This window comes from Oncorhynchus nerka, linkage group LG28 (assembly GCF_034236695.1).
Source record: "Oncorhynchus nerka isolate Pitt River linkage group LG28, Oner_Uvic_2.0, whole genome shotgun sequence".
Lineage (NCBI taxonomy): Eukaryota > Metazoa > Chordata > Actinopteri > Salmoniformes > Salmonidae > Oncorhynchus > Oncorhynchus nerka.
The window spans coordinates 61,552,602-61,575,856 of record NC_088423.1 but is presented as its reverse complement, the minus strand read 5'-3'; the positions used below and the strand labels follow the sequence as shown (position 1 = coordinate 61,575,856).

At 44.5% G+C, this 23,255-nt stretch overlaps 1 protein-coding gene across 3 annotated transcripts in view; it reads left to right on the top strand.

The window, feature by feature from the left end:
- Positions 1 to 23,255, top strand: part of LOC115113479 (leucine zipper protein 2-like) — a 181,635-nt gene that overhangs the window by 107,312 nt on the left and 51,068 nt on the right. For all 3 annotated transcript variants that reach the window (XR_010461719.1, XM_029641182.2, XM_029641181.2), the window contains exons 3-5: positions 507 to 577; positions 2,095 to 2,176; positions 13,925 to 13,987. Coding sequence is in view for 2 of the 3 variants with exons in the window: in XM_029641182.2 (XP_029497042.1) it covers positions 507 to 577; positions 2,095 to 2,176; positions 13,925 to 13,987 (216 nt within the window). In the remaining variant the exon portion in view is untranslated. The remainder of the gene's footprint in view (positions 1 to 506; positions 578 to 2,094; positions 2,177 to 13,924; positions 13,988 to 23,255) is intronic.

Below are 23,255 nucleotides of genomic sequence, written 5' to 3'. Positions count from 1 at the left end.
TAATCTTGCAGAGCTGCAATTATTGAACTCAAATTAGTGTATTTATGGAAATGAAGATCTAATTTATTATTAACAAGACACTGTACCACTTCAATTTTCTTCCCCAAAAAGTGTCATAAAAAAGATTCATAATTACCCTCAAACCTGAATCTAAACTATATGAGTTCCTACAAGCTTACAAATGAACTAATACTTTTTGGACCACAAAAAGTATTTGACTACCCTCATAAAAGCATACACATCAATAATCTATGAGGCGTTACACAATATGTATGAAAAATTCTAATAATTATTCACATCTTTTTTTTGCCCGAGCATAGATAGGCTACTGTATGACAGTTTGGAGCAATGTGTGCATTTACACTCGAAAGGGGCACTGTTGTATTCTTTCTGTTCCTATGAGTGCTTTGAATCAGCTCCTTCACATTGGAGTGAGACTGTGAGTGGTCATATAATAAACCAATTTCTCTTGTGAAACTTAAAAAGCTCTCATTCCTCTCTTCTAGACACTGAAAAATGACGACTCCGTGGCCAAGGCGGATGTCCTGAAAATCCTGGCGCTCAGCCACAAGCAGAGGTAGATCTAAGCTTCTTAACCATTAAACCATTTGCTATTGCAAATTCCTACCGTATGGATTCTTTCGAAGAGCAACATTACTTTTCATTCCTTTTATGGTGCAGGAACAATGTGATGTTACCTGAAATTCAGCCTTTGGTATACACAGTATATACTTATATCCTACTGCTTTATAAATAACAAACCAACATATCAATAACACATGACAATCATAAACAAACCATAAAACAATGTCTTATTGGAGCAATGGCTCCTGGTCCACAGATGATTTGAGCAGCCACCTGTTTTCCACTTTAAATCCGAATGAATCCTGCTCTTGGTTCATTGCCAAGAATGATTATCGAATGACTTCATCACAAGTGATCCAGGCTGCTGATTTATGGAAAATCCTTTGTTTTTGACAGCTTTCAAGCATGTTTATGATTGCTTCGAGGGAGTAATAACTAGCAACTATTTGAATGTGAAACCATGGTAGCCACATCCTCAGGTCAACACATGTCGAATAATTACAAACGTGAGGGTTACAAGATGAAAAAACAAAAGCGTTAACCCTCGTCTTTACCACCACATTTGACCTAATCCTGGGCATAACCAATTACTATATTTAAAACTGCAAAAATACAGCCAACTTGAGTGGCCAATGAAATATAAGGAGGGGCAGGGGAAGACAGTACTGAAAGTCAAACATTTACTTTTGTGCTTTGGTTAAAATAGTAACTGCCTTTCCACAGATACCCATAATGGGTTATACACTATTTTATTCACAGTTTAGTGCTGTGTTGCCTGAGGAAAATGTCACTCAGAATAATTTTTGGTTGTTTGTAGCCCATAGGCAAAAGTCTCTAAATATTGGTGAAAATATGTTGACTCAACGTGTTGACTTGAAGCTCACTTACAGCACCAAATGGTGTTGCGCTCCCTTTAAATGTCAACCTCAGATTCTAACTTCTAAAAAAATAGTTCTGTCTCCCCTTAAAACGTCATACTGCTGGTTTTAGGGTGAGATCAGAAAAATGAAATGCCAACTAGCGTAAAAGAAAAATGTTTGCTTGGCTGGGCTCATGCCAACAGGCACAACCATTGGCATGTGAAATATGACAGGGCAGCACAGCAGTGAAGAGAGACTTTTCTTTCTGAGTTTGACAAACAGTGCTGTTGACTGCAGATGCTGCTCCTCGACTGCACAAGTGATGGACCATGACCAAGTCATATGTAATTAAACTCTAAACCTACACTAAGCCCAGTCAAAGGGAATAATTCCTTTGCTGCTGTAATCGTGTATTCTGGTATTCTGGATTAAAGTTTGGTATTTCGTCACGCATTCTATCACAAATGTTTGGTAGAAAAAGTAAGCATGAATTGATTTGATGGCTTGATCCTACTCAGTGCTCAGTCAGTCAGTCAGCCAGTGCTTGAGATACTATTACTACTGCCTCGCCACTGCGGGAAGTCAGAGAAGAGTTGGAGAGGGGAAGGATATGTGCTAACTGAAAGTTTCTCACCTTTCCTTTCAACAGGGGAGAGATGAAGTCCCTCCAGGCTGCCTTGCAGAAGCAGCTGGACGAGGCAACGGAGCAAGCCGAGAAACAGCAGGCCACAGTGAGTAGGAGCCCTCAGTCGTCCTCACCTCGTCTACACCTCACTCCTCTAACCTCCCCCTTGTCACCTGTCATCCGGGCCTATGGGCGCCCGTCACCCATCTCATTACCCAGCAGTCATTTCTCCTGGCTGGCCCCCTCCCTCCCACCACTTAATAACCAGCCTGGGAGAGTGAGAGAGCTACAGTTGGCGTTGGAAGTTTACATACACTTTAGCCAAATACATTTAAACTCATCTTTTCAGAATTTCTGACATTTAATCATCGTAAAAATTCCCTGTCATAGGTCAGTTAGGATCACCGCTTTATTTTAAGAATGTGAAATGTCAGAATAATAGTTGAGTGAATGATTTATTTCAGCTTTTATTTCTTGCATCACATTCCCAATGGTCAGAAGTTTACATACACTCAATTAGTATTTGGCAGCATTGCCTTTAAATTATTTAACTTCGGTCAAACGTTACAGGTAGCCTTCCACAACCTTCCCACAATAAGTTTGGTGAATTTTGGCCCATTCCTCTTGACAGAGCTGGTATAACTGAGTCAGGTTTGTAAGCCTCCTTGCTCGCACACGCTTTATCAGTTCTGCCCACAAATGTTCTATAAGATTGAGGTCAGGGCTTTGTGATGGCCACTCCAATACCTTGACTTTGTTGTCCTTAAGCCATTTTGCCACAACTTTGGAAGTATGCTTGGATTCATTGTCCATTTGGAAGACCCATTTGCGACCAATCTTTAACTTCCTGACTGATGTCTTGAGAGGTTGCTTCAATATATCCACATCGTTTTCCTACCTCATCATGCCATCTATTTTGTGAAGTGCACCAGTCCCTCCTGCAGGAAAGCACCCCCACAACATGATGCTGCCACCTCCGTGCTTCACGGTTGGGATGGTGTTCTTTGGCTTGCAAGCATCCCCCTTTTTCCTCCAAGCATAACGATGTTCATTATGGCCAAACAGTTCTATTTTTGTTTCATCAGACCAGAGGACATTTCTCCAAAAAGTACGATCTTTGTCCGCATGTGCAGTTGCAAACCGTAGTCTGGCTTTTTTATGGCGGTTTTGGAGCAGTGGCTTCTTCCTTGCTGAGCGGCCTTTCAGGTTATGTCGATATAGGACTCGTTTTACTGTGGATACAGATACTTTTGTACCTGTTTCCTCCAGCATCTTCACAAGGTCCTTTGCTGTTGTTCTGGGATTGATTTGCACTTTTTGCACCAATGTACGTTCATCTCTAGGAGACGGAACGTGTCTCCTTCCTGTGCAGTATGATGGCTGAGTGGTCCCATGGTGTTTATACTTGCGTACTATTGTTTGTACAGATGAATGTGGTACCTTCAGGCATTTGGAAATTGCTCCCAAGGATGAACCAGACGTGTAGAGGTCTACAGTTTTTTTCTGAGGCTGATTTCTTTGGATTTTCCCATGATGTCAAGCAAAGAGGCACTGAATTTGAAGGTAGGCCTTGAAATACATCCACAGGTGCACCTCCAATTGACTCAAATTATGTCAATTAGCCTTTAGAAGCTTCCAAAGCCATAACATCATTTTCTGGAATTTTCCTTGCTGTTTAAAGGCACAGTCAACTTAGTGTATGTAAACGTCTGACTCACTGGAATTGTGATACAGTCATCAAATCAAATCAAATGTATTTATATAGCCCTTCGTACATCAGCTGATAACTCAAAGTGCTGTACAGAAACCCAGCCTAAAACCCCAAACAGCAAGCAATGCAGGTGTAGAAGCACAGTGGCTAGGAAAAACTCCCTAGAAAGGCCAAAACCTAGGAAGAAACCTAGAGAGGAACCAGGCTATGTGGGGTGGCCAGTCCTCTTCTGGCTGTGCCGGGTGGAGATTATAACAGAACATGGCCAAGATGTTCAAATGTTCATAAATGACCAGCATGGTCGAATAATAATAAGGCAGAACAGTTGAAACTGGAGCAGCAGCACGGCCAGGTGGACTGGGGACAGCAAGGAGTCATCATGTCAGGTAGTCCTGGGGCATGGTCCTAGGGCTCAGGTCCTCAGAGAGAGAGAAAGAAAGAGAGAAAGAGAGAGAGAGAATTAGAGAGAGCACATGTGGGGTGGCCAGTCCTCTTCTGGCTGTGCCGGGTGTAGATTATAACAGAACATGGCCAAGATGTTAAAATGTTCATAAATGACCAGCATGGTCGAATAATAATAAGGCAGAACAGTTGAAACTGGAGCAGCAGCACGGCCAGGTGGACTGGGGACAGCAAGGAGTCATCATGTCAGGTAGTCCTGGGGCATGGTCCTAGGGCTCAGGTCCTCCGAGAGAGAGAAAGAAAAAGAGAATTAGAGAAAGCACACTTAAATTCACACAGGACACCGAATAGGAAAGGAGAAGTACTCCAGATATATCAAACTGACCCTAGCCCCCCGACACATAAACTACTGCAGCATAAATACTGGAGGCTGAGACAGGAGGGGTCAGGAGACACTGTGGCCCCATCCGAGGACACCCCCGGACAGGGCCAAACAGGAAGGATATAACCCCACCCACTTTGCCAAAGCACAGCCCCCACACCACTACATACAGTGAATTATAAGTGAAATAATCTGTCTGTAAACAGTTGTTGGAAAAGTGACTTGTGTCATGCACAAAGTAGATGTCCTACCAGACTTTCCAAAACTATAGTTTGTTAACAAGACATTTGTGGAGTGGTTGAAAGGCGAGTTTTAATGACTCCAACCTAAGTGTATGTAAACTTCCGACTTCAACTGTAGGTGTAACCCAGAAATAGGAAGCATAATGAGGGAGTTCGGTCCACTCTTCGCTCTCCTTAAACGATAGGGTTCTGATAAAAACTTAATAGACCAGGCACCTTTTTTACATTTTGTTCCTTTTATCATCCTGTCATAAACATTCCTTTTCATTTGCCCAGTAATCCAGGCCTCTATCCTTCATGCAACTCAGTCCTTTTTCAATTATACCTGGCTGTCGTTCTAGTATAAATTCTGTTCTATTCAGACGTTATTACATTGCCAATCTATACAGACGTCTGAGAATAGCAGGCTACAAAGGAACTTTGGTACCACACATGCAGAGTCATGTTTATACCTTCTGTATGAATGAAACCTATAGGTAACAATTTACTGTATGCCCTTTATGTATAACTGAACTTTACTGTAGGCCCACATAAAGCTTTTATAACAGCTACAAAAGCCATGATAATATCAGTAATTAACATTATATTCATGTGGAGCCTTTTTCATACCTAAAGAACTCTATGGATTAGCCCGTAGGTTTTTTGTGCCTTGTTTTGTGCCTTGATATTTACTGCCACATCTCTTATGGCTATCTAACTCCCCCTCAAAACAAATGATCAGAAAATCAACGGGAGGCCTAATTAATGTTCAAAACAGACCGTGGAATGGCTTTGAGATATTCAATATATGCTAATACGAACAACATGGACGTCTTAAAATGGTCGTCCGTCTTATTTCCACAGCACAGAACAAGGGTGGCTGATATGGGTAGCCAACAATCAAACTGTCGCTGTTGACATTTTCATGTTCAGATGAGTGACAAGTCCCTGGTGTAAGGGAGTTAATTATCTATATTAAAGGAAATTGTATTGGCTACTGCAATGCATCAAATCAATGCCTGTGTTTTCACAAGGGGAAATAACCTTTTTTTTTTAATGATGTTACCCGGTTACGACGTTTCTGGGATAACACAAGAATGTGTTGTAAAGTTGAGTTTCTTGGTTGTATCATATACAGCATAACTGTGCTAATAGAGTTTTGGAAAATGCACGATGATGCTACATGAATACCTGTCTTGTTTGTAACAAGGTGCAGTTTTTTATTTCCAATTGAGACCATGCCTACAGCTCTATGTGAAGAAACAGAGTGTGAGTTGAGGTTATTTGACATCTCCGTAGCTGGGCGAATTTGATGTGAGGCATTGGGTAGAAGACATTGTTTGATTGGAGTTGTAATCTGCCCCTAGGGAACTCTAGAGTATGTTTTCTATTAACCTACTAAGCAGCAAAAGTGGGAACCAGGGTTAGTAACAAGCACAGTGAAATGAATTTGTTCAACGTTATTTTTTAAACGTGCTTATGTTTTAATGAGCAGTTCTCACTTCATACATTTCATAATCTTGGGTTGCCTCAATTGGAATTGATGAAAATGTTATGAAATTAGTGCAACCGTTAATCAATTATCAATACTGTATTAAAGGGAATTGTGGAAGGCTACCCGTAACGTTTGACTGAAGTTCAACAATTTAAAGGCAATGCTGCCAAATACTAATTGAGTGTATGTAAACTTCTGACCACTGGGAATGTGATGCAAGAAATAAAAGCTGAAATAAATCAATCATTTAGGAGCTGAATCTGTATCTTCCTTCTCCTTACACGCAAAAACTATAATTTAGTACCCCCAGTGGACCACATACAGCGATCAGCTGTAGCTGTACTTGGAAATTGACATTTGCGATGAGAAACACATACATCATAAATGCCTATAACATGTAGATAATTTGATGACCGTGAAGCTGTGGTTCCACTCAAAAGATCCCTTTTTATTTTATTTGTATTTAATTAAAATGTTCATAATGTGTGGTTCAGAAACCTTGTTTGGGTTCACATATTCAATGTAAGTTCACTGGCGTTGTCACGTTCGTCATAACGAGGAGACCAAGGTGTGATAAGAATACATTCTTCTTTAATAAATGAAGAACACTAAACAAACTAACAAAACGAACGTGAAGCTAATTGCAACAAGTGCTGACATGCAACTACACATAGACAATAACACACAAAACCAAAATGGAAAATGGCAAACTAAATTGGATCCCCAATCAGAGACAACGATAAACAGCTGCCTCTGATTGGGAACCAATTCAGGCCACCATAGACCTACATTTACCTAGACATATCAAAACCCCATAGATATACAAACACCCTAGACAAGACAAAACACACATACCCACCCTCGTCACACCCTGACCTGACTAAAATAATACAGAAAACATAGAAAACTAAGGTCAGGGCGTGACAGGCGTAGCGGTTTCTCAGTTTCTCAAAGTTTGACCCCCCCCCACCCCTAAAAAAAATATGAGCCCGTCAGCCACTCACAAAGTTTCGACTATTGATTGCGGTCAATTGTTCTGAAATTGTGACGTCTGCGCGGCTAACAATCGATAGCTATCAGATTATATGGTGCTAGTGCTTGAAGTATCCTGTAGCTTTGCTTTAATGGGTACATGTTTATTTTTATTTGGTCGTCATTTTCTAATGTTAAGCCAAACGTTTATGTTTTACGAAGCTATAGGCCTACGCTGTTGCAATGCTGCTATTTAGAATGTAGGCCGGAGGCAATAATGTATTTCCTTGTTAAGTAATTAAAGTGGGAAATTCAAACATGTAGATTGTAAAATGAATGTTGAATGCAACAGCGTATACAACAGCGTATATAATCAGTAACCAATTAAACATTTAAGAATATACAACTGTCCTGTAGACCTATAGCCTACCTTAGCCGTCCTCATGCTCTCTTGCAGCTTGGATAGAAGGTTTGTGCTACATAAAACCAGTCTATTAATTCCAAATAATACAATCAGTCCACCTTCAAAACAATAGCTGACTAGGGATTGTTTCATTATGCAGACAATGCAGTCAAGCCCAGGGTTTCCTGAACTCGGTCCTGGGTTCCCCCTGGGTGTACGTTTTGTTTTTTGCCCAAGCACTACGCAGCTGATTCAAATAACCAACTCATTATCAAGCTTTGATTATTTGAAGCAGTTGTGTAGTGCTATGGGAATAAAACAAAAAGGCGTAGCTGGCAGCCTAGTTATATTACACATTGGAACGTGTCGGGGCTATCCATCTCATCACTCGTAGGCTTACAAGTGTTCACCACCATCACTAGAGAACTGTTACTATTCTCAAGGGGAGGAAGATGAGGAGGAGCAAGGCTACTGTCAATTCTGGGCCTCTGTCGGGACTGGGAGGCTGCTTATGCTAGCTGAGGCTTAAGTAGGCCTCCTATCTACAGATCAAATCAAATTCAATTATATTAGTCACATGCGCCGAATACACCAACCTTACAGTGAAATGCTTACTCACGAGCCCCTTAATCAACAATGCAGTTTTAAAAAATATGGATAAGAATAAGAAATAAAAGAAGGGACGGCAGGGTAGCCTAGTGGTTAGAGCGTTGGACTAGTAACCGGAAGGTTGCAAGTTCAAACCCCTGAGCTGACAAGGTACAAATCTGTCGTTCTGCCCCTGAACAGGCAGTTAACCCACTGTTCCTAGGCCATCATTGAAAATAAGAACTGGTTATTAACTGACTTGCCTAGTTAAATAAAGGTAAAATATATATATATTTTTAAAGTAACAAGTAATTAAAGAGCAGCAGTAAAATAACACTAGTGAGACTACAGTTGAAGTCGGAAGTTGACATACACTTAGGTTGGAGTCATTAAAACTAGTTTTTCACACCACTCCACAAATTTCTTGTTAACAAACTATAGTTTTGGCATGTCGGTTAGGACATCTACTTTGTGCATGACACAAGTCACTTTTCCAACAATTGTTTACCGACCATATTCAGATTATTTCACTTATAATTCACTGTATCACAATTCCAATGGGTCAGAAGTTTACATACACTAAGTTGACTGTGCCTTTAAACAGCAAGGAAAATTCCAGAAAATGATGTTATGGCGTTTGAAGCTTCTGATAGGCTAATTGACATCATTTGAGTCAATTGTAAGTGTACCTGTGGATGTATTTCAATGCCTACCTTCAAACTCAGTGCCTCTTTGCTTGACATCATGGGAAAATCCAAATAAATCAGCCAAGACCTCAGAAACTAAATTGTAGCCCTCCACAAGTCTGGTTCATCCTTGGGGGCAATTTCCAAACGATAGTACGCAAGTATAAACACCATGGGACCACGCAGCCGTCATACCGCTCTGTGATGTGAGCCGCTCTGCCTCCTAGAGAAGAACGTACTTTGGTGCGAGAAGTGCAAATCAATTCCAGAACAACAGCAAAGGACCTTGTCAAGATGCTGGAGGAAACAGGTACAAAGGTATCTGTATCCACAGTAAAACGAGCCCTATATCGACATAACCTGACAGGCCGCTCAGCAAGGAAGAAGCCACTGCTCCAAAACTGCCATAAAAAAGCCAGACTACGGTTTGCAACTGCACAGGGGGACAAAGATCGTACTTTTTGGTTAAATGTCCTCTGGTCTGATGAAACAAAAATAGAACTGTTTGGCCATAATGACCATCGTTATGTTTGGAGGAAAAAGGGGGACGCTTGCAAGCCAAAGAACACCATCCCAACCGTGAAGCACGGTGGTGACAGCATCATGTTGTGGGGGTGCTTTGCTGCAGGAGGGACTGGTGCACTTCACAAAATAGATGGCATCACGAGGTAGGAAAATTATGTGGATATATTGAAGCAACATCTCAAGACATCAGTCAGGAAGTTAAAGCTTGGTTGCAAATGGGCCTCCCGAATGGACAATGACCCCAAGCATACTTCCTAACTTGTGGCAAAATGGCTTAAGGACAACAAAGTCAAGGTATTGGAGTGGCCATCACAAAACCCTGACCTCAATCCTATTGAATTTTTTTGGGCAGAACTGAAAAAGCATGTGCAAGCAAGGAGGCTTACAAACCTGACTCAGTTACAGCTCTGTCAAGAGGAATGGGCCACAATTCACCAAATGTATTGTGGGAAGCTTGTGGAAGGATACCTGAAACATTTGACCCAAGTTAAACAGTTTAAAGGCAATGCTACCAAATGCTAATTGAGTGTATGTAAACTTCTGGCCCACTAGGAATGCGATGAAAGAAATAAAAGCTGAAATAAATCATTCTCTCTACTATTATTTTTACATTTCACATACTTAAAATAAAGTGGTGATCCTAACTGACCAAAGACAGGGTTTTACTAGGATTAAATGTCAGGAATTGTGAAATACTGAGTTTAAATGTATTTGGCTAATGTGTATGGAAACTTCCGACTTCAACTGTATATACAGCGGGGTACCGGTACAGAGTCAATGTCCGGGGGCACCGGTTAGTTGAGGTAATATGCACATGTAGGTAGAGTTATTAAAGTGACTATGCATAGATGATAACATATGAGTAGCAGCGGTGTAAAAAAAAGAAGGGGGGGGGCAATGCAAATAGTCTGGGTAGCCATTTGATTAGGTGTTCAGGAGTCTTATGGCTTGGGGGTAGAAGCTGTTTAGAAGTCTCTTGGACCTAGACTTGCCGCTTGCCGTGCGGTAGCAGAGGGAACAGTCTTTGACTGGGGTGGCTGGGGCCTTCCTCTGACACTGCCTGGTATAGAGGTCCTGGATGGCAGGAAGCTTGGCCTGTGATGTACTGGGCTGTTCACACTACCCACTGTGGTGCCTTGCGGTCAGAGACCAGGCAGTGATGCAACCAGTCAGGATGCTCTCGATGGTGCAGCTGTAGAACCTTTTGAGGATCTGAGGACCCATGCCAAATCTTTTCAGTCTCCTGAGGGGGAATAGGTTTTGTCGTGCCCTCTTCACAACTGTCTTGGTGTGCTTGGACCATGATAGTTTGTTGGTGATGTGTACACCAAGGAACTTGAAGCTCTCAACCTACTCCACTGCAACTTGATGAGAATGGGGTTGTGCTCGGTCCCCTTTTTGCTGTAGTCCACAATCATCTCCTTTGTCTTGATCACGTTGAGGGAGAGGTTGTTTTCCTTGGACCACACAGCCAGGTCTTGACCTCCTCCCTATAGGCTGTCTCGTCATTGTCGATGATCAGATCTGCCACTGTTGTGTCATTGGCAAACTTGATGATGGTGTTTGAGTCGTGCCTGGACATGCAGTACAGGAGGGGACTGAGCACGCACCCCTGTGTTGAGGATCAGCATGGCGGATGTGTTGTTACCTACCCTTACCACCTGGGGGCAACCCGTCAGGAAGTCCGGGATCCAGTTGCAGAGGGAGGTGTTAAGTCCCAGGGTCCTTAGCTTATTGATGAGCTTTGAGGGCACTATGGTGTTGAACGCTGAGCTGTAGTCAATGAATAGCATTCTCACATAGGTGTTCCTTTTGTCCAAGTGGGAAAGGGCAGTGTGGAGTGCAATAGAGATTGCATCATATGTGGATCTGTTGGGGCGGTATGCAAATTGTAGTGGGTCTAGGGTTTCTTGGATAGTGGTGTTGATGTGAGCCATGATCAGCCTTTCGAAGCCCTTCATGGCTACAGATGTGAGTGCTACAGATGTCAGAAGACAGTTGGTCAGCGCATGCTCACAGTACACGTCCTGGTAATCTTTCTGGCCCTGTGGCCTTGTGAATATTGACCTGTTTAAAGGTCTTTACTCACATCGGCTGCGGAGAGCGTGATCACACCATTTTCCAAACAGCTGGTTGTCTCATGCATGGCTCAGTTTTATTTGCCTCGAAGCGAGCATAGAAGTAGTTTACCTTGTCTGGTAGGCTCATGTCACTGGGCAGCTCTTGGTTGAGCTTCCCTTTGTAGTCTGTAATGGTTTGCAAGCCCTGCCACATCGGTCAAGTGTCAGAGCCGGGGTAGTATGATTCGATCTTAGGCCTGTATTGAAGCTTTGCCTGTTTGATGGTTCATCGGAGGGCATAACAGGATTTCTCGTAATCTTCCGAGTTAGAGTCCCGCTCCTTGAAAGCGGCAGCTCTAGCCTTTAGCTAATCTTCCACCTGTAATGGTGTTTCGTCAGTCGAGGTGATTGTAGCTTTGCTGATCTTCTGTAATTTGGCATGAGCTTGATCAGATAAATCTTTTTTGGGGAGTTTTTGTGTACCACTTGGTTTTGACTTTTGTTTATCCATCTTGAACAACGCACTCACTCTCCATCCGAATCTGACCTGATTCACCAAATTTTAAAAAACTTGATTTTAGATGAGATGATGAGGAGGCCAATTAGATGAGGAGGCCGAGGCAGGCTGGCGCTGCTGAGAAATAGTCTAACTAGATGCATGATAACTATATTGTCTGTCTGACTCACCTACTACCATGAAGATTGGACAACACAAACACTTTCCCTGCTACATGTGGAAATTAAAAAGGAGGGTTACTGTCAGAATTATTTACAAAATGAATAACATTATGACATAGGTGTGAGATGACAGGCGCATGCCCCCACCCCCCAATCACGACTAACCAATCATGAATGAATGGTACCTTAGACAAGACAGTAGCAACAACACTAGATGCCCAAATCTCATAACTTTCTTAGCAAAAAGGTTCTGTGGTGCCTGTCAATTAAACACAGATCCAATTGTATTACCTCTGTATGATTGGTCCACGAACCTGGCATCAGTAAAGTTATGCAGCCTGTAAACAAACGTTAAAAGATTAACCAATGTAGGTAGGCCAAGAAAAACTCCAATAGATAAACCACACACAAAAATGTATGATTGAATTTTCCAGTGGGAGGCATGCGATTCCAAAAAGTATTACATCATGATGAAAAAGATTGACCTGGTTATTTCATCACTTTCACAACAAATATGGCATCGTATTTGTAACACTAGTTGCACATGCTGTGCATTGCAATATACCGTTTAATTGTATAACAGCTCTGGAAACACACAAAACTCTCCCAACATTACTCAGGCTTATTGCATTGATTTAACCAGTACGTCATACGAATGAATTATACTGTAATAACACAATTCAAAATGTCAAATCTTAACCATGTAGAATGCTACAGTTTTATATTTTCTATCCATCATTTCAGTGTGTCGTGCCACAGCCCAAAGGGAACGTTGTGCTGGGATGTGTTATCGACGTACCCATGGGCAGAGCCATGAACTACAAATACATCAACATGAACTGTGATGTTATTCGTGTGTCAACCGCCTAGCCCCAGTTTACAGTCCCCCGGGTGCCTTCAGAGCTGAGGTCACCTGGGCAATGAATTCTCTCCCCTTCCTCCCTGGGACAATCTCAATGGCCTCATTGAAGGACAACCTTTCCCTCAGAATCCTTCGTCGCAGAGGTGAAATAGAAAGCAGAATCGGGATTGGAATAACCCCCCCCCCACCGCTATCCAGTCTTACAGTTGTAGTCCTGCGCTGCGGTTGGCCGCTATCTGCATCAGCCGTTTAAGGCCTGACCGCTTGTTAAAATACACGGCATGGGGAATGGCTGCACTACAGAGACATGCCGAGCTCGCGATATAGGGATTGCAATAAACAAAGATATCACTCTGACACAATGAGCATATGGCTATGAAATGAGTCACACAGTGGAAAATAGTCAGTCGTCCATCACAGGCATAAATGCATCCAATATGAGAAACAGCAACCCCACCAACAGTCAACCTACCTTTTCTAGATACACACATTTACGATAAATCATAGTCTAAACAAGCAGTGAATCATAATGTTTTACTTCGTTTTATATGTGTTTTTGTGAATCTTTAGAAGCTAACTAAAATAGCAGTAAAACGTGTAATATAACCACACGGAGGCACTTGGAGCATTAGCAGGATGTCTGATTTAAAGGAAGAGAATCATTTTAAGTTGTTTGACCTTGGGATGTATAGATCTGTTTTGAAGATAGTGCAACAACATACTGTATGATGAAATCCAGTGCAGGCAGGTGGCATGGTTGGTGACAGTTACTACCTTCATGATAGCTTAACGTAAATGTCATAATTTAAATGTAAGAAACAGTCTGTAAAAAAAATATATGTCTTTACTTTGATTTATTTCGCCTACAGATCAAGTTCCTCAAGATGGAGATGGAGAAAAAGACCAAAATAATCAAGGACCTGCAACAGGAGGTACTTTTGTTCTCCTCACCTACCGCCAATGACTGACTCATTCCTAATTCATGATCACATTCCTAATTCATGATCACCATGACCTGTAAATGTTATGTTACTGTTATAAGAGTAATGCCTCAGTAATCGTATCATACAATATCTATGGTCATCGACATCACGTGAACTAGTTTTGATATCCTTTTTTCTAAATCAATATGATGCTGTCATTTTGGATTGCAAAGGTCACAGATAGCCATAGGCAACTAAGGGCCTTATACTGTCAGTGTTGAATTATGTAATTGGTGGAAAGGCCTATTATGAGCACTAATACCACTGGATGCGCTGAATTCGTCAGAGCCTCGGGGCTTTGAGCTGGGCTGGTGTCGTGGGACCTTCTAATTGGCTAACCTGGGGTCAGTGGGTAGTTACTGGCTGCAGCGTGGCTGGCGCAAAATCCTATAGCTTAAGGGCAAATGCCCCAGAGCAGAGGAGAAGAAAGTAATCAATCATAAATGGAGTCACGACGGTTTGGAAGATGTTCTAGCACAGCTGCATAGTAGCCCTGGACCAGAAGCTACCACAATATTCATAATTTTGGTGGTGATGTCGGGTCCGGTTGTCAAAACCGGAGATACTTGGGAGGCCTCAGCCTGTTTGTCGGATTCCCATGCCTCGGTGGGTTCGACAGGTTCCCCTGCCTCAGCTGGCTCGACGGGTTTACACACCTCAGCGGGATCGATAAGCTCCCTTGCCTCAGCTGGCTCGACAGGCTGCCATGCCTCAGCTGGTTCAATAGGCTCCCATGCCTCAGCTGGCTCGATAGGCTCCTGTGCCTCGACCAAGGGAACCGGGGAGGTCTCTGCCGGCTCATCAGGCTCTCACGCCTCAGTCGGTTCGCCAGGTTTCTGCACCTCAGCGGAGGCGACCGGTCCGCTCCTGATCCCCAGGGTCGTCCCTTTGGTTGGCGTCCTGCGGCTGGAGCCGAATGCGCCAGGGAGGGGGTGCTGTCACGTATGCTCTCTCTCCGGCACTCTAGGTTGTCATGCCTCCGCGCATCAGCCGGATCTACAGGTTCCCGTGCCTTGGCAGAGGGGACCGGTCCGCTCCTGATCTCCGTGATCGTCATCTTGGCCAGCGTCCTGCGGCAGGAGCCGCGCGTCGTGAAGGGGGTACTGTCACGTGTGCTCCCTCTCCGGCCTCTAGGTCACCAGGAGGTCATCTGGCTGCTCTTTATGGTGCACACCTGTCACCAACATTATTAAACGTATTCACTCCCTGAACTTGCTTCCCGACTCTCAGCGCACTCTTTACAGTAATGTTGTACAACAGATTAGTCTAAATGACTTGTAAATGAGGCAATGAAAGGATACAGTCCTTTGTATGCCACAGTCAATGATTTTACAGTTCATATAAGGAAATCAGTCAATTGAAAAAAAAAAAATTAGGCCCAATCTATGGATTTCACATGAATGGGTGGGTTTGGGAGAGCATAGGCCCACCCACTTGGGGGACAGGCCCACCCACTGGGGAGCCAGGCCTAGCCAGTCAGAATGATTTTTTCCCCACAAAAGGGCTTTATTACAGACAGAAATACTCATCAGCTGTCTGGATGGCTGGTCTCAGACGATCCTGAAGGTGAAGAAGCCAGATGTGGAGGTCCTGGGCTGGCGTGGTTACACGTGGTCTGCAGATGTGAGGCCGGTTGGTCAAAAACTACATTGGAGGTGGTTTATGGTAGATACATTAAAAATGTAATTATCTGGCAACAGCTCTGGTGGATATTCCTGCAGTCAGCATGCCAATTGCACACTCCCTGAAAACTTGAGACATCTGTGGCATTGTGTTGTGTGCCAAAACTGCACATTTTAGAGTGGCCTTTTATTGTCCCCAGAACAAGGTGCACCTGTGTAATGATCATCCTGTTTAATCAGCTTCTTGATATGCCACACCTGTCAGGTGGATGGATTATCTTGACAAATGAGATATGCTCACTAACAGGGATGTAAACAAATGTATGCACAAAATTTGAGATAAATACACTTTTTGTGCGCATGGAAAATTTCTGGGATATTTTATTTCAGCTCATGAAACATGGGACCAACACTTTACATGTTGCGTTTATATTTTTGTTCAGTATAAATCCTCGCAAGGCACAGAATCACACCAATCACTATGCCAACAAAGGCTTCCAGTAGCATGACCTATGTAGGAGGGAGTCGAATTGTACTTAAATCAAGCTCAAAATAAACATGGGTCTTTGGGAGAGTTACAATTGAAAGTGTTTCACACAGTTCATTGAAGTTGTGTTTGGGCAGAACCTCTGAGATTTCTGCTGGCAGTCAGAAGCACTGGAAATGGGCTCTGTGAACACTTTAGAAGTACATTATGTAGAGCCAGCGCTTCCCTATCAGTTGGTCGCTGTAGTGTTGACATTTGAAGTCTTGGCTTTTTCCTCTGCCAGATCTATCTCTCCAGATTTGAGTGTCATTGTAGCTTGATACAGAGGGGTCATCAGTAGTGGATAGTGGCGTCTGAGAATTACTTTGACGGCTGTAGCTTTGACATTTCAAGTCTTGGCTATATCCTACACTGTGTGTCATGAAAAATATCTCTACATCTTTGGGTGTCTTTTTTCACTAGATACAGAGGGTTCATCTGTTGTGCATTCCTACTGTGTAAGTCAGAGTGGTATCCTAATTTTGTCATATCCCATCACACAACATATGTAATTTGTCCACTCTTATTGTTTTTACTACACTCTGCAATGCCATTGAGGCTAGATGGAAGTCGTTTTCTTAGATTTCAGATACATTGTAATCTCGTTGTGAGAAACCATTGGCATTGACTTTCTAAAGGCTTAAATAAATGGATCTCTAAAATAACCGTATAATAACAGAAGTTCCTGTCTTAAGTCTGGGGAAATTGCTGAAATACATTTTTTTTAATCAATTACAGTACAGAACAGAGATATATCCTTCCTGTCCTGTTATAATTAATGAAATGTCATCTGCATATATACAGTTGAAGTCGGAAGTTTACATACACTTACATTGGAGTCATCAAAACTAGTTTTTCAACCACTCCACACATTTTTTGTTAACAAACTATAGTTTTGGCAAGTTGGTAAGGACATCTACTTTGTGCATGACACAACAATTTTTACAGTATCACATTTCCAGTTGGTAAGAAGTTTACATACACTAAGTTGACTGTGCCTTTAAACAGCAAGGAAAATTCCAGAAAATGATGTCATGGCTTTACAAGCTTCTGATAGGCTAATTGACATCATTTGAGTCAATTGGAGGTGTACCTGTGGATGTATTTCACGGCCTACTTTCAAACTCGGTGCCTCTTTGCTTGACATCATGGAAAAATCCAAATAAATCAGCCAAGACCTCAGAAACAAAATTGTAGACCTCCACAAGTCTGGTTCATCCTTGGGAGCAATATACAAATGCCTGAAGGTACCACGGTCATCTGTACAAACAATAGTATGCAATTATAAACACCATGGGACCACACAGCCGTCATACCGCTCAGGAAGGAGACGCGTTCTGTCTCCTAGAGATGAACGTACTTTGGTGCAAAAAGTGCAAATCAATCCCAGAACAACAGCAAAGGACCTTGTGAAGATGCTGGAGCAAACAGGTGCAAAAGTATCTATATCCACAGTAAAACGAGACCTAACCTGAAAGGCCACTCAACAAGGAAAGGCATCCAGGCACTTGTCATCTCCCGTCTGGATTACTGCAACTCGCTGTTGGCTGGGCTCCCTGCCTGTGCCATTAAACCCCTACAACTCATCCAGAACGCCGCTGCCCGTCTGGTGTTCAACCTTCCCAAGTTCTCTCACGTCACCCCGCTCCTCCGCTCTCTCCACTGGCTTCCAGTTGAAGCTCGCATCCGCTACAAGACCATGGTGCTTGCCTACGGAGCTGTGAGGGGAACGGCACCTCAGTACCTCCAGGCTCTGATCAGGCCCTACACCCAAACAAGGGCACTGCGTTCATCCACCTCTGGCCTGCTCGCCTCCCTACCACTGAGGAAGTACAGTTCCCGCGCAGCCCAGTCAAAACTGTTCGCTGCTCTGGCCCCCCAATGGTGGAACAAACTCCCTCACAACGCCAGGACAGCGGAGTCAATCACCACCTTCCGGAGACACCTGAAACCCCACCTCTTTCAGGAATACCTAGGATAGGATAAAGTAATCCTTCTCACCCCCCTTAAAAGATTTAGATGCACTATTGTAAAGTGGCTGTTCCACTGGATGTCTTAAGGTGAACGCACCAATTTGTAAGTCGCTCTGGATAAGAGCGTCTGCTAAATGACTTAAATGTAAATGTAAATGTAAGGAAGAAGCTACTGCTCCAAAACCACCATAAAAAAGCCAGACTACAGTTTGCGACTGCACATGGGGGACAGAGATTGTACTTTTTGGAGCAATGTCCTCTGGTCTGATGAAACAAAAATAGAACTGTTTGGCCATAATGACCCTCATTATGTTTGACGAGAAAAGGGGACGCTTGCAAGCCAAAGAACACCATCCCAACTGTGAAGCACGGTTTTGTTTTGGGGGGGCTTTGCTGAACTTCACAAAATAGATGGCATCATGAGGTACGAAAATTATGTGGATATATTGAAGCAACATCTCAAGACATCAGTCAGGAAGTTAAAGCTTGGTCGCAAATGGGTCTTCCAAATGGACAATGACCCTAAGCATACTTCCAAAGTTGTGGCAAAATGGCTTAAGGACATCAAAGTCAAGGTATTGGAGTGGCCATCACAAAACCCTGACCTCAATCCTATAGAACATTTGTAGGCAGAACTGAAAAAGAATGCGAGCAAGGAGGCCTACAAACCTGACTCAGTTACACCAGCTCTGTCAGGAGGAATGGGCCAAAATTCACCCAACTTGCTGTGGGTGTAACGGTTTTCTTGAGTCGAAGGAGAGGCGGACCAAAACGCAGCGTGGTTATTATTCATGGTTCTTTAATAAAGAAACTATACATGAATAGACTAACAAAACAAGAAATGTGAAAAACCAAAACAGCCCTATCTGGTGCAAACACAGAGACAGGAACAATCACCCACAAAACCCAACACCAAACAGGCTACCTAAATATGGTTCCCAATCAGAGACAATGACTAACACCTGCCTCTGATTGAGAACCATATCAGGCAAACACAGAAACAGACAAACTAGACACACGACATAGAATGCCCACTCAGATCACACCCTGACCAAACAAAACATAGAAACATACAAAGCAAACTATGGTCAGGGTGTGACAGTACCCCCAAGGTGCGGACTCCGGCCGCAAAACTTGAACCTATTGGGAGGGTCTGGGTAGGCATCTGTCCGCGGTGGCGGCTCTGGTGCTGGACATGGCCCCCACTTCACCATAGTCTTAGTCCGCCCCATTGTCCGCTTCCGTTGCCTCCTAACCACCGCGACCCTTCTAAATGACCCCACTGGACAGAGGGTCGGCAGCTCAGGACAGAGGGGCGGCAGCTCGGGACAGAGGGGCGGAAGCTCGGGACGGAAGCTCGGGACAGAGGGGCGGAAGCCCGGGACAGAGGAGCGGAAGCTCGGGGCTGAGGGGCTCTGGCGCCTCTGGGCTTAGGGGCTCTGGCGCCTCTGGGCTGATCTGCACTGGCAGATCCTGGCTGACTGGTGGCACTGGAAGATCCAGGCTGACTGGCGGCACTGGCAGATCCTGGCTTACCGGCGGCACTGGCGGCTCCTGGCTGACCGGCGGCACTGGCGGCTCCTGGCTGACCGGCGGCACTGGCGGCTCCTGGCTGACCGGCGGCACTGGCGGCTCCTTGCAGACCGGCGGCACTGGCGGCTCCTTGCAGACCGGCGGCACTGGCGGCTCCTTGCAGACCGGCGGCACTGGCGGCTCCTTGCAGACTGGCGGCTCTGGGCAGACTGGCGGCGCTGGGCAGACGGGTGGCACTGGCGGCGCTGGGCAGATGGGTGGCTCAGGCGACGCTGGGCAGACGGGTGGCTCCGGCAACGCTGGAGAGGAAGGCTCTGGCAGCGCTGGACTGAGGAGCTCTGGCGCCTCTGGAATGAGGGGCTCTGTGGCGCCTCTGGACTGAGGGGCGGGAGCTCTGGCAGCGCCGAACAGGCGGGAGACTCCGGCAGCGCTGGAGAGGAGGAAGGCTCCGGCAGCGCTGGACAGGCGGGAGCACCTGTAAGGATGAGACGGAGAGACAGCCTGGTGCGGAGGGCTGCCACCGGAGGGCTGGTGCGTGGAGGTGGTACCGGATAGACCGGACCGTGCAGGCGCACTGGAGCTCTTGAGCACCGAGCCTGCCCAACCTTACCCGGTTGAATGGTCCCGGTCGCCCTGCCAGTGCGGCGAGGTGGAATAGCCCGCACTGGGCTATGCAGGCGAACCGGGGACACCGTGCGCAAGGCTGGTGCCATGTAAGCCGGCCCAAGGAGACGCACTGGAGACCAGATGCATAGAGCCGGCTTCATGGCACTTGGCTCGATGCCCACTCTAGCCCGGCCGATACGCGGAGCTGGAATGTACTGCACCGGGCTATGCACCCGCACTGGGGACACCGTGCGCTCCAAAGCATAACACGGTGCCTGCCCGGTCTCTCTAGCCCTCCGGTAAGCACAGGAAGTTGGCTCAGTTTTCCTACCTGGCTTCGCCATACTTCCTGTGTGCCCCCCTCCAATACATTTTTGGGGCTGCCTCTCGGGCTTCCTTGCCAGCCGTGTTCCCTCATATCGCCGGCTCCTCTCTACGGCTGCCTCTGCTCTCCTAGCTGCCTCCACCTGTTCCCATGGAAGGTGATCCTTTCGCGCCAGGATCTCCTCCCATGTGTAGCAACCCTTGCCATCCAATACATCGTCCCATGTCCATTCCTCTTTGCGCCGCTGTTGCTGTTGCCCGTTAAACAATTTAAAGACAATGCTACCAAATACTAATTGAGTGTATGTAAACTTCTGACCCACTGGGAATGTGATGAAAGAAACTAAAGCTCAAATAAATCATTCTCTCTACTATTATTCTGACATTTCACATTCTTAAAATAAAGGGGTGATCCTAACTGACCAAAGACAGGGTTTTACTAGGATTAAATATCAGGAATTGTGAAAAACTGAGTTTAAATGTATTTGGCTAAGGTATATGTATTCTTTTGACTTCAACTTTAACTGGGAATTACTTTGACGGCTGTAGCTTTGACATTTCAAGTCTTGGCTATATCCTACACTGTGTGTCATGAAAAATATCTCTACATCTTTGGGTGTCTTTTTTCACTAGATACAGAGGGTTCATCTGTTGTGCATTCCTACTGTGTAAGTCAGAGTGGTATCCTAATTTTGTCATATCCCATCACACAACATATGTAATTTGTCCACTCTTATTGTTTTTACTACACTCTGCAATGCCATTGAGGCTAGATGGAAGTCGTTTTCTTAGATTTCAGATACATTGTAATCTCGTTGTGAGAAACCATTGGCATTGACTTTCTAAAGGCTTAAATAAATGGATCTCTAAAATAACCGTATAATAACAGAAGTTCCTGTCTTAAGTCTGGGGAAATTGCTGAAATACATTTTTTTTAATCAATTACAGTACAGAACAGAGATATATCCTTCCTGTCCTGTTATAATTAATGAAATGTCATCTGCATATATACAGTTGAAGTCGGAAGTTTACATACACTTACATTGGAGTCATCAAAACTAGTTTTTCAACCACTCCACACATTTTTTGTTAACAAACTATAGTTTTGGCAAGTTGGTAAGGACATCTACTTTGTGCATGACACAACAATTTTTACAGTATCACATTTCCAGTTGGTAAGAAGTTTACATACACTAAGTTGACTGTGCCTTTAAACAGCAAGGAAAATTCCAGAAAATGATGTCATGGCTTTACAAGCTTCTGATAGGCTAATTGACATCATTTGAGTCAATTGGAGGTGTACCTGTGGATGTATTTCACGGCCTACTTTCAAACTCGGTGCCTCTTTGCTTGACATCATGGAAAAATCCAAATAAATCAGCCAAGACCTCAGAAACAAAATTGTAGACCTCCACAAGTCTGGTTCATCCTTGGGAGCAATATACAAATGCCTGAAGGTACCACGGTCATCTGTACAAACAATAGTATGCAATTATAAACACCATGGGACCACACAGCCGTCATACCGCTCAGGAAGGAGACGCGTTCTGTCTCCTAGAGATGAACGTACTTTGGTGCAAAAAGTGCAAATCAATCCCAGAACAACAGCAAAGGACCTTGTGAAGATGCTGGAGCAAACAGGTGCAAAAGTATCTATATCCACAGTAAAACGAGACCTAACCTGAAAGGCCACTCAACAAGGAAAGGCATCCAGGCACTTGTCATCTCCCGTCTGGATTACTGCAACTCGCTGTTGGCTGGGCTCCCTGCCTGTGCCATTAAACCCCTACAACTCATCCAGAACGCCGCTGCCCGTCTGGTGTTCAACCTTCCCAAGTTCTCTCACGTCACCCCGCTCCTCCGCTCTCTCCACTGGCTTCCAGTTGAAGCTCGCATCCGCTACAAGACCATGGTGCTTGCCTACGGAGCTGTGAGGGGAACGGCACCTCAGTACCTCCAGGCTCTGATCAGGCCCTACACCCAAACAAGGGCACTGCGTTCATCCACCTCTGGCCTGCTCGCCTCCCTACCACTGAGGAAGTACAGTTCCGCGCAGCCCAGTCAAAACTGTTCGCTGCTCTGGCCCCCAATGGTGGAACAAACTCCCTCACAACGCCAGGACAGCGGAGTCAATCACCACCTTCCGGAGACACCTGAAACCCCACCTCTTTCAGGAATACCTAGGATAGGATAAAGTAATCCTTCTCACCCCCCTTAAAAGATTTAGATGCACTATTGTAAAGTGGCTGTTCCACTGGATGTCTTAAGGTGAACGCACCAATTTGTAAGTCGCTCTGGATAAGAGCGTCTGCTAAATGACTTAAATGTAAATGTAAATGTAAGGAAGAAGCTACTGCTCCAAAACCACCATAAAAAAGCCAGACTACAGTTTGCGACTGCACATGGGGGACAGAGATTGTACTTTTTGGAGCAATGTCCTCTGGTCTGATGAAACAAAAATAGAACTGTTTGGCCATAATGACCCTCATTATGTTTGGACGAGAAAGGGGGACGCTTGCAAGCCAAAGAACACCATCCCAACTGTGAAGCACGGTTTTGTTTTGGGGGGGCTTTGCTGAACTTCACAAAATAGATGGCATCATGAGGTACGAAAATTATGTGGATATATTGAA